Below are 12,459 nucleotides of genomic sequence, written 5' to 3'. Positions count from 1 at the left end.
AACACCTGTATTACACACATGTATTCTTAGATGCAAAGCACCACATGGACCTGGCTTGTAACTCATTTCACTGTGTAGGAGGAAAAAGATCCTAGCTGAGGATTGCTTATCGTATAAATAATTGTGAGCAAACATTTGATTTTGTTCATATTATGCAGCTATTAAAGTTGAGTCTAAAGTAATTCTGTTGGCTTATTAGCTGTCTTGCTTCCAGGCGCTTTACTTAGCAAAATTAACACAAAAAAATACCTTGCCCTGTAGTGAGTAACAAGTGTCTAGAATTTCACAGTCAACTGGAGTTTTACATTTTGCTCTATGAAACTATGAAAGTGTGAGGGGGAAAAACTTTTGTTCTACAAGCATACATATGAAATAAGCATTAGCTATACTATGCTAAAAATGTTCCCTCTGTTATTATAGTACACATAAAAAAATTATTGATTTATTTGACTTAGACTAACTAATGCCTTTTTGTGGACTGGGTACTCAGCTGTCCTGAAATGCCACAATTGTTTTTTTAGTTAGTAAAAATTTGTGTAATGAGCCCAACTTTTTGAAGGTTTCATTTTTTCTTATTTTAAGTACCTTTTGGGGAAAAAACCTGCAGATCTCAAAAAAATGTGTGGTATAGCACCCACTACTGACAGGTTAAGATGCTTTTACGTTCATGAGTCGTGGGCCTGTGCAGTTAGTCATGTGATAGAATCCCAAAGCCCAAATTTGGGTGGAATGAAGTTTCATTAAGGTCCCAGGGAGATTTTATTGCTGTCCAGATTGGCCATGTCAGTGATTTTCTCCCTATTCCTCTGAGTTCCAGGCCAAATTACATACTGTTTTTCACTGATCTCAGTAGTTCACCATTTTTCTCCCATTTGGATGCACATCTCTGTGTTATTTCAGGCAGATGTTGTCTTGCGCTGATGTTTGCGCAGACTGGTATTTGATCTCCTTGGGTGCGTATCGGAGATCCTCCCCACTAGAAACTTGCTCATCATATGACAATTTTATTAGTGTTTTACCTGAGGGAATTCTTTTTCAGATGTCTCTGTGATAAATAAACCCAGTCCGAAAAGGGCGCATGAGCACTACATTTGATTAATCTACCAGCCAGCTCTGAGGGGACGGTCTGAATCTCATCCCTGCATTTGTGCCTGCTTTTATTTATATCGTCATATACAAGTAACATATGCTGCATTTCTGACCATGTGGAAACCAGCAAGTTTTAGACCTCCAAGTGGGTAAAACTCCATTTGAACATACCTCAAACTTGTAATTTCTTCTTGTAAAGTCAGAGTTCCTCAAGAGCTCTGAGTTTTCTCCATTACCTAATTTCAAGATGGTAGTGTCTATAGAACAAAAAGTGATAGTGCACTTTAGGCTTTTAAAACAGGTGGATTTTGGGATAATCACATGTACACTTAAGCCTTTCTGTGTAAAATTTTTGATCAAACATTTTATGACACTATATAAATATTAAATTACGGTAGCCTACATCCACTTTTCAAAATTAAGGGAAAAATTAACAAGATAGCTCTTAAATTCAAATGTAAATACTTTTCAATAGATTTTAATACACACACAGCAGCCAAACAAGTGCTAGCTTACTGTCAGTGATCATTTTTTTGTTGTCATGAACTCATGACATGAATTTCTTGATCTTTTCTCTTTTTTTCTCTTCCCTTCTCTCTGTGTGTGCCTCCACCTCAGCTGCCTTGTCAAGCTGTTCTGCTGGCCCCTAAGCTTGCAGTTGCAAAAAAAAAAAAAAATCCTTTCAAGCATTTCCGCTGACAGCCTTTTTAAGCCCCTGCTTTTTTCCCACATCTCTTTGGAGAATTTTGATCAGTAATTAATGTTGCGCCAAGGCTGCTCTTTGATTGACCTGAGTCAAACAGAATCCCTGTTCCTGTTGATTCTTCTGAGGGTGTATATTTTTGCATAAATAAATGTGGACTACAACTGCCTCCAGATCACACATTTATTAACAAAAAGCCAGTTTAATGCCAAATATGCTTCTACTGCTGATATACAAGTGAACAGTGCATTTTGTTTTGCTCCTGTCTGATACTGTACTGTACATCCAGATTTTTCCCAGTGACTTTTACACTGATTTAGCTCAATGTGAAGAGAACGTTACTTTGCATTTTTAAAATTATGTAATAAGATGCTTTTATATTTATACAGCGTTAGAATGATCTCCATCTGCGCAGACATTAGAAACAATGTTGATCTCTGATTCCTAATTCCTGAGATATGGCAATGGCCTTGTGTGCTAACCTTCTCTCTCTTGCCAGACATGGCTACCATGGTTCCTCTGCCTCGGCTCCAGTCAAAGTCATCACAGACTTGAAGCTCCACCTGGGGAACCCCTCTCAACACTCCTCAGACCCTGTCGTCATTCACCCAGGGGCTGTTCTGGCCATGTTGGACCTCTTAGCCTCTGTTAGCTCAGACACCCAGCCTGAGGTACGAGCACCTGTGTGTGTGCACTGCCTTATTGTTGTTTGAGCTGTGAGATTTTAGTCTTCAGTGTTTTTTTTAATGTTCTTTATTTTCTTAGTGTTAAAGGTGGAATGCTTCCAACAAAAAACATTTATGCATATAGTTTATGCAGACTTTATGTTGCTGACCATGATATGTGTTGTTCTAGTCTTGTGTCTTATAAGTTAAACCCTCATTTTGAGTCCTTGCTTTCTACTTCACATGCAGAATCCACAAATTTTGGTGGAGCTCTTCCAGGTCTTCCATTGTGTTTCTGTAGGAATACTGTTTACACAGTAGGAACAAACAAAATGCTAACGTATCTTAACAGGGAAAGAAAGCTAACTAGAATAATTGCTGTAATGCTATCTTCACATGCTAGTCAGATGGCTGCATTTACCAATAATGAATTTGTAATTATGTGGCCTTTGTCATCTTTGTAGTCAAAAACAAAGCATGAGTTTAAACACTCTTCTAATGTTATCTAGTTAGTGAGCCTGAATATTTTAGAAAACAAAAAATTGCATCATTGAAAGTAACTACTGAAATTAAGGTGCTTTTAAAATAAGTAAAGAATTGCCCACCATTGACCACTGAAACCATTCTTACCTTTTGACATGATGAAATAGTTAAAGGGTCATTTTACACCTACTTATTTAGGGCCTGTCCAATCATGTCATGGATTTCCATGAAAAAGTATAAAGAAAACTCAAGACTGGGTTCCAGTCAGTTTTTGTACATGAATGAATTTTAAAGTTTGCCTCATCAGGGCCTAAATTGCATATTAAATATTGAATGAAATTGCTTACAGAATAACTGAATGGTGTAAACACAACAATATAAATAATATTTCGCTTAACTTGAGCAGGTTTTGTGACAATAAATTTTCACAATAGGTCTGTTTATTGTCACAGTGTGCTAATGAACGTCTCGGTCAGTTTGGATTTATGTAATATTATTACATTTCTAGAACTGAACTTTTGTGTGCTATATTAGAAGTTCAAATAAGCCATTTTGATACTATATTTTCTCAAAAGGAATCTCTTTTATAGCTTATGTGTGTTTTGACTCTTGAATTACATGTTTAAACACAAATTACTTGACTAAAAAGTGTAATTAGAAAGTGTAAACAGAAAAACTCAGGTTTACGAAACCAAACTTGAGCAAAAATTTTGAAAACTGACATAACTGATGCATCAAAAATTAAGTTTAGCATAACCTGACATGAAAATACATCCTTAATAACGTGAAGCTAGTTTGTTAGTGAAATATTATAGTAAGTGTTGATCCATTCTCAGTTGTACTCCATATTTAAGTTGTTTAGAGTGTGATATGGTAAATAACTTAAACTACTTTGAAACTTGGAATTTGTATTTATGTTAAAACCAAACAGCAGATGTAGACCGTAAAGCGCAGACAAGTGCTAATAGCCTGTCTCATGGCCTGTTAGGTAACTTGCATTGTTAGTGGACTCCCGAGTGGCGCAACTGTCTAAGCATTGGCCATATCATCAGGAGATTGCGAGTTTGATCCCTGGTGATGCTACAGCCATCCGTAGCGGGGAGTCCAAGAGAGCACAATTGGCCTCGCTCTCTCTGGGTGGGTAGAATGGCCCCTCTTCTCCTCCCATCACTCAGCGCGATGCTAGTCAGTGCAGGTGTCTGTTAGCTGACGTAACAGATCTGGCGGTTGGCGCTTTCCTCCGAGCACGTTCGGCTGTCCCGTGACGTTGCATGAGCAGCAGTTTGAAAAGAAGAGGTGGCTGGTTTCACAGGTCTTGGAGGAAGCCTGTGCTAGCCTTTGCCCTCCTAGCGTTGGTAGTATTGTGTGATTGGGGGAGTCCTAACTAGCGGGTAGAATTGGAGACGACTAAACTGGGGAGAAAATCAGGTAAAAAAAAAAAAGAAAACACTTGCATTGTTTGTATTGCCAACCTTTTTATGTTACTTTAATCAGTGTAGCTGTATTCACATAAGTTAATGAGCTGTCATTTTCACTATGGCATTCTATGTTTACATACAACAACTAAATGCTGCTTGTAGTGTGTTTGAATCAAAACAGATGTTCTTAAAACAAGTTAATTCTTTGGCTACACATAATCCTTATCATCATGTCCTCATAGATGACGTTGCTGCTGTGCGACTGTACATTGGTGTGTTGACAGAAATTTCAGATGATCTGTCTAGAGGAGTCTTGTCTTTCTGTTCCCTCTAATGTTTCTTTATTTCCTGTCAAATTGGTTGTTTTAACAACCATTGGAAACTTCCTCATGGCCTTCCCTTCAAATCTTCCAAAATGGCTTCATTTCCTTGCAAGACCAAAAAAAGAAACCCAACAACTTTGCAGTCTTTTTAAAAGCTTTGTTGGGAACAAAGCTGCCTGACTTCACGCTTCAGGCTTACTGCCAAGATGAATCACACTGTAAATTCCAAGCTAAATTTACCTCAGAGCTGTACTGGCAGGTTCAGATGTACAGTTTGAGCCATATTCATCACTGAATGGTGTCACTAAGGCCTAAAAGGAAAATGTTAAGTTGATTTATTTAATGAATACCTTTAATGAAATGTTCGTTTTATGATGAAAAAAATGACAATGTAGATGCGTTATGTACATTTCTGCTCAAAAGTCAGAGACCGCCATCTCATTTATTTAATATCACATCAAAATGGCCATGAAAGGAGCAATTTTAAATTTAAATTAAATTTAGTCTAAAAGATTCCAAAATTAACTAAAATGATAAACAGAATGAAGAAATAACAGTTTTAACAAGAAGACATCTGTTTACTGTGTTGCAGATATTTGGCCACTTCAGGCATATACTTACAAACGTACTATGAACGAAAAAATAATTAGATTATTAATTACAGTTATTTATTGTTGTTGTTGTTGTTGTTGTTGTTGTTGTTGTTGTTGTTGTTGTTGTTGTTCAATTTCATGGACGTGACAGGTTGAACTGCATGATATTGAAGGTATAAGACTGATGTAGCTAATGAGTAAAGGAGACATTTAGCTGCCATGTAGTAATAATTTCCCAATAATGTAAGAAAATTTTGAGCTTCAAAAATGTAATAAAACCTAATGATGTAATAACTTGCCCAATAATATATTACATTGTTTTAACTGGAAATGTAATCATATTTTTACTGATACTTTATGACATTATTGGAGTTCAGTACATTTTCAGGATGACTATATTTAATACTTTATTACATTATTGGCTTCTACATGCAAGTTAGCATCATGAAAATCGACACAAGTCTATGATGTGACACTCTGTGACATGCTTTACCTTATGTATAGATAACAGTATGTCATATAGTTAAAAATAGTAATAGTGTCATACAGTATCCGAAACCACGTAAGCAAATCTGTTTGAGATTACAGCCCAGTGTGGTCTAAAGCATCTGTGTGAGGATATGGATATGCAGTTTACTTGGTGCCACTAATAGTGTTAAGTGTTCTTTATATTCTGAAATTACTCTGATTTGTCACTAGCTTTTTGTGATCTCAGGTCAAATCAATATAATAAGAACATTTTAAAGCTGTTTGTTCAGACTTGGAGGCTTAAGAGCTAAAAACATTACTTTACCTACCTCTTGTCCTCTCCTTCCTTAGCATGCGCTGGACCTGCAGCTAGCTGTGGCGAACATCCTGCAGGTGCTGGTGCACTCTGAACGGAATCAGCAGATCCTGTGTGAAGCGGGTCTGCACTCCCGCCTCCTGCAACGCTGCAGCTGTGCCATGGGAGACGAGGACCACCCGCTCCATCCACCGCTGCAGAGGATGTTTGAGCGGCTGGCCTCACAGGCCCTGCAGCCCATGGTGCTCCGGTGAGTCTCAGCTGTGCTAACATAGCATCAGATGACTTTTGCTTACTCAAATACAATGTTGACACCTTCAGTTTGAATAGGGCTTCAACAAATAGTCAACAACATTAGATACAGAAAAGATTAGATTAGAAAACAGAAAAGCTATTTGAATAACTCACACCTTTACCACTGGCACTGAACCCTGGCACTTCGGTGGAGAATCTAATGCTTACGAATTAAAATAGTAGCTTTTCAACAGTAGCACGCAGCTGCCAGCTCTGCACGCCAGAGTTTCCTACTTCTCCGGATTGCATGCTAGCTAGGTAGCAGTCTCTCAGTTGTGTTTATTACCAGACCAGTAGGGAAGTTATTCAGACTGCACTGGCCATTAAAGCCAATGTGTCTGGGTTTAATGTGAGCTCTGTTAAAAAGTGATTTGAGACATGAGTTCAGCAAAAATTAGTTTTTGTTTTAAAGATACTGCAGGTTTAAGATCACTGTAGTTAAAATGTCGATTTGGGTTGCCAGATTAGATAGGACCACCATTTTAATACAACTTGCTATGTAATAATTATTTAATGATAATTTTTTTTACTTAGTTGTATTTCAGTTGTGTTAAAATAAATAAATAAATGCAATGTATGCAATAGTGCATAATAATAATAATAATAACAATAATAATTAAACTAACATTAAAATATAAAACTTTTTTATTTTATTTATGATAATATTTAATAGAATATTAGAAAATATTTGATAGTTGCAGGGCTTGTTTTGAAGTGTGGTTCTATGAGCATCAGGGAATTAAATATGGATCCAAACAATGTCATAATAAATAATGCTCAATTATCAGGGGGGGTTAGCAATAGCTAGGCTGTCACATGCAGTGCCATTTAAAGATCTGGAGTTTTAACCTGTTGTTTTCATAACAATTTTTGTTTAATGCCTTGTTTAAATACTTAAAATTTATTTCTACAACAGATGTTTTATAGTGCCAGAATGTCAAATAGTGAAGTTCATGCGAATTGCTGAGTTTGATTTGATACATTTTTTTAATTCCAACATTACATTATTCTTAAATGTTAAAGATGGAAAAAGAAAGACCCTTTTATGAGTAGGCGTGCCCAAACCTTTGGCTGGTACTGCACATACAGTAAGCAGAACACAAACCAAAAATAATGATATTTTACTCCAGAGAGTAATATGTTGTTTTTCACAAATGTTATATTGCTGAATATATTGTCGGTGTTAGTGGTACTGTTATAATTAAGTTGCTGCTGGTCATATGATTGATTATATGGCTTCTTACAGAATAGAAGGCCTCTGTTGAACTCTGTTGTAGCCCCAGTTTCTAGCATTGAGCTGATGTGCAGCTTCATGGAACCATAAAGCATCACTGTCTACTAGCAATAACTAATTCTCCTGTGAATTGGAACATTAATGTCAGCAGTTGTTTTAAACATAATGAGCCCAAACCAATAAAGTGAAATCACAAACTCCTCTACAGTGTAAATGGAAAATGATTCGGCTCATTATGTGTTTTTAATGTACAATTCTTGAACATATTTATTTGTTTGCCTAAGACCTGATGAGATGGATCGTTAAACATTTGTTCTGCTACTGTGGATCCCACAGGGTTAGATATTATCATTATTTGTTTTGACTTGTAAATAAAATCCTCCTGCCACATGCAAGATTGCCTGATTTATCCAGACAGAGCCCAAGCAGTGAAATCTCAGCACTCTACCGGTCCATCATATTAAAGGAAAATGATCAAATTTGGCAGGTCTGCATATTATTCAAAGTTCTCGGTGGGTAGTCTGTAAGAAGTGCGCAGCCAGATTAGTATTTTTCATTTTTCCGCATAGCTGGTCAGCTGTGATGAAGTATGCCGACTCTGCTAGCAAATTATGGTAGTTTGTGTATCTGTGTGGTGTCTACATCCCTATGCTAGGGATCAGACAGAGGGCTGTCTTTTGGACTTTAGTGTTCCCTCTCCAGGGGGACAAAAGGATCGGAAGACAAAAGACCTTTACAACCATGGCTGAAGGTTTTCTGTGCTTGAATCAGTCATTCTAATTAGGAGATTTCTTTACTTTTTAAGAAACATCCCATGGCACAGTGCTACATTATATAAATAGTTCAGGCAACTTTACCATTTTTAAATGAATGCCCTTTAACTTGGTGCTAGGGCTGTAGTACTCAAGTCCATTTTTTTTTATCGTCTCTGACTTGTTTTGGAATCAGACCACGTTTAAATACCACTTCTTTCTTTTAACTGTCACCAGTGTGTGCTGACTCGAGCAGCTTAGGGGTTAAACTGGGCCAGTGCAAAATACAGTGAAGCTTCAGCAGCTTTGGTTCCTCTCAACTGCTTAGCCTTGCTTTAGACTTAGTCTTGACTTGATGCCATTGCTAAATAAGTACATTGCTAAAGGTACAGAATAAATACAGATATATCAGTAATGAAAAAATAAATAAATGTAAATCTGTACAGGACCAAAATTAGCAGTACTGTTTTAGTGCAAGAAAAATAATATAAACCATACAGCACTGATTAGTAGGGATGCACTAATATGGGGATTCTGGCCTGATGCTGTTGTCTGATTTTCTTTTATATATGTGAATGTTGATGCCAATACATTTTCATACAGAATATTAAAAATGTAGAAATGCACTAAATCAACCTGAATAGTGTTACAAAGAAGTACACTGTTTATTTGTAGAGGGTAAACGTTTCAGCACAGTAGCCCAACGCCTCCAAGTTAGCCCTCGCCTTTTTTATAATGTGGGAAGTTCGTACAGTCTATTTATTTACGGTTACCTGCTGATACTGACATGATTTGGATACAGTTCTGCATCCCTAATAACTAGAATATGTAAAAGATGAAACATCAAGCAAATTGGTCCAGTAAAAGTTAATAGTACTGTTACAATGCAAGAAAGGATAACAAATCAAATTTGGTCAGACTATGATCTAGCTCTATGGCACAAACTATACTTGGCATTAACATTTGTGCAGGTACAGATGTGAACAGGGTGTGATGTTCTTGTGATCTGATCACACAAACCATCCTTTGGAGGTGGTCAGGGAACAGAATGTAAGGTTATAGACGTGGAGTGGAAGAGCAAACTCTTGTGCTCGTCATTCAAAGCGTTCTCTGCTCCAGAATTTCAGTTTCCCACTCCTCGCTGACGTATCAGATAAAACCTGCTTCACAGGTTTTTGGAAGGTATAGTCTTGAAACGGCCCAGTCACAAGTCAGAGAAGTGTGTACATGTACATCTAATAAATAAATGTACATAAATAAATTTAACATGATCTTCTTTATAATTAGCGCAGCAGATTGGATGACGTTTTGCAGAACAAACACTGTATGTATGGCCATCGTGTACAAGCTGAGCTGTAACACACAGAGGTAGGTCAGGGTGTAAAAGAAGGAGGGATGAGAGAGCCCGAGAGAGCCCGAGAGAGCCAGAGACTTTAAAAAGTTTCTCTGCACTTTGAGTAAAATCGGCCTGCTCCGCTCCCATTCTGCACATCTCACAGTCTGTCAGGTGAGAAGAGTACAATCTTGATGTGTCACTGACAGAAATCAAGGTCCACCTTACCAACTGAGTCATTACAGCAGAGATGAAACTTTGTAGCTTCTTTCTTCTTCTCCTCTGTTTTTTGTTTATAAGTGACTTTAGTCTGTGCAATTAAAATGTTGGTAACAGCTTGTACACATGCACATCTGCAGACACACTGAGAGATTGGCATAGCAAACATGCCTTTAGTCACAAAATCCACTCAAAATGGGAGACAATTATGAGACTAATGTAGATGGCAGGTGTAACCGACTGCACGTCTCGCTGACTACTTACGATCAGATCAATCGAGATTCCTTTTTCACCAGGCCATGATTGGCTCCAAACAGCCCTTTGCCTTTTAATCTTTTTTAAGGCATAATTATACTACTGTTATGCTTTTCCATTGGCACAAGACCACAGTGTGGTGCTGATGGAAGACCCAAGCAGAATGTGGTCATTTTCTTTCAATGTGAGCCTGTTGTCAGAAAACATAAAGGCTAGCACACCATCTGCAACAGAATTCGGCAGAGATTTTAATAGGAGCATCGTATACAATGCGACATGCAAGACCACTGTTATCACACAGTTTGCAGCAGACTTGGAAACTTTAGGATAAGGAGTCGGAAGCTGCTTTTGGTAAAATGGTATTAGCGTTGTGGCAAAAAGGAAAGAGTGTAATTCTTATGCAGTGCTATATGAAGGTCTTAGGCTCATTGTTTAAAATCATTAGCAAGATCTAAGCAGTAAGTGTGGTTTTGCTTGTGGAAACACTATCATTAGAATGAATGCAAATGAAAATACAATAAAAATAATAATTTCTTTTTTTAGAAAAGTAGTTAGTATTTCATGAGCTTATAAGAAGAACAATGTTTGGTTCCAGATTTGACCTTGATGCTCCTAGCCATCACATGGATCTTGTAAATTCTATCACCATCACACCTGATATAATTTAATAAAGCATTGATTAACCAAACCAGGTACTGGATGATAACAATTAGTACTGGGTTGCCACAAGGATGTACACTGAATAACACATTTACTTTACATTTGCTTTAATATCATGGCCAGATAATATTTTTTCAGAAGAATGAATGTATGAGTTATATTAACTCCTGTATTCCAAAATCAGATGAGTAATTACAGGTACTTCAGCTACAGGGTGCCTGCAATGTGTTGAGAGAATTCCAGCACACCTAGAAATCACAGTAAATGATGGATTAGTAGTTTCGTTCTTCTTGATGTCTAATTTTCACTTTTCACTTATGTTTAAATACAAGCGGCAAAAACATATTGTTTTTAATGTTAACTGTATGTTTCTTTCTTATTTTGACTGGTTTTTAAAAAAATGTTGTATTCCACAGGGAGTTTTTGCGTTTGGGGAATCCTCTGAACTGCGGTGCGTGGGATAAGAAGCTTCTGAAACAATATCGAGTTCACAAGCCGAGCTCCTTGAGTTACGAGGCTGAAGCAAGAAGTAAGTAGAAAGATAAAGCAAACATTTTTTCTTATTTCTTCTGTCTTTGACCCGTCATAGCTCTTTATAATCTTCATGAACAGCACATATCAGTGTCGTTCCTTGTTGCTATTTTTCCTGTGCACTTACTCTGGTCTTATCGGTCTCTGATGTCTCAGGCCATAACTGCAGCCAGCGATGAAATTGAACAGGCTTTCCTGGAGATGAGCTCTCTGCTGACGTAATTACCGAGGAAATAACCATTCTTTACGATTTCATCTCACTCAAGGAATCCTATTAGAACTTGAAAATGCAAAGGTTTTATGATTGCGCACTAGAATAGCTTGATTTAATTGAGCAATATGGCCAGCCTTAAACACATGATCTAATTGCAAGAAATAATCCTCATCAGATTACCTTTGGGGACTAACTTTAAGCTGATTTGATTAAAGCGAAAAATGTTTTCTTTTGAGAAACTTTAGATGTTGATCACTGCAGAATCACTGACCTGCCAAACCAAAACAGGATGTGTGACTGAGTTTCACCAGAGAGGAAACTTTGTTCAACTTTCTGATTTGCAGGCTTTAACACATGGCTGTGGTTTTGACCTGTACATTCTGTTTCTGACCTTTTAACCTTAGTTTATGGGTTGTTGATGGGTTTAAAGCCCTGGGCTGTGTTGCCTTGGTTATGCACAAGTTTGTGCTTTTGCTTGTAAGTAAAGTCTTTATCATGCCCTTGACACTAGTTAGTTTCAGACTTCATTTTATTTTATTTATTTATTTATTTTTTGCATAACCAGTCTGTAACATTTTAAATAGCAATGAAGAACTAATGTGTACATAGCAACAAACATTAAACACTGAAGCTTTAACTCAAAGTTGTGGTCTGAACAAGAAGTGGTCTGAGATCTTAAAGGACCAAAAAGAAGTCCTCTTTAGAGTTCACTTACATTGTGAACCATTTGTAGTTGTTTCTCTTCCAGGTTTACTTTAACAAAACTCGGTTTGGTTCTTTGAAAACGAACTATAAGTGAAAACACTGTTAAAGTAAACCTGGAAGGGAACCAACTGCAAATGACTTTTTGTGTTCACAATGTAAGTGAACTATAAAGAGGACTCAATTTTCTTTCTGGTCCTTTGAGTG

The 12,459-nt window shown here is 37.2% G+C and overlaps 1 protein-coding gene across 6 annotated transcripts in view; it reads left to right on the top strand.

Annotated features, from left to right (window-relative positions):
• Positions 1 to 12,459, top strand: part of wdfy3 (WD repeat and FYVE domain containing 3) — a 131,121-nt gene that overhangs the window by 48,469 nt on the left and 70,193 nt on the right. For all 6 annotated transcript variants that reach the window (XM_037531398.1, XM_037531395.1, XM_037531400.1 and 3 more), the window contains 3 exons: positions 2,292 to 2,463; positions 6,094 to 6,308; positions 11,222 to 11,334. In XM_037531398.1, the coding sequence (XP_037387295.1) occupies positions 2,292 to 2,463; positions 6,094 to 6,308; positions 11,222 to 11,334 (500 nt within the window). The remainder of the gene's footprint in view (positions 1 to 2,291; positions 2,464 to 6,093; positions 6,309 to 11,221; positions 11,335 to 12,459) is intronic.

This window comes from Pygocentrus nattereri, chromosome 20 (genome assembly GCF_015220715.1).
Source record: "Pygocentrus nattereri isolate fPygNat1 chromosome 20, fPygNat1.pri, whole genome shotgun sequence".
Taxonomy (NCBI): domain Eukaryota; kingdom Metazoa; phylum Chordata; class Actinopteri; order Characiformes; family Serrasalmidae; genus Pygocentrus; species Pygocentrus nattereri.
This window is presented reverse-complemented; position numbering and strand designations above follow the sequence as displayed.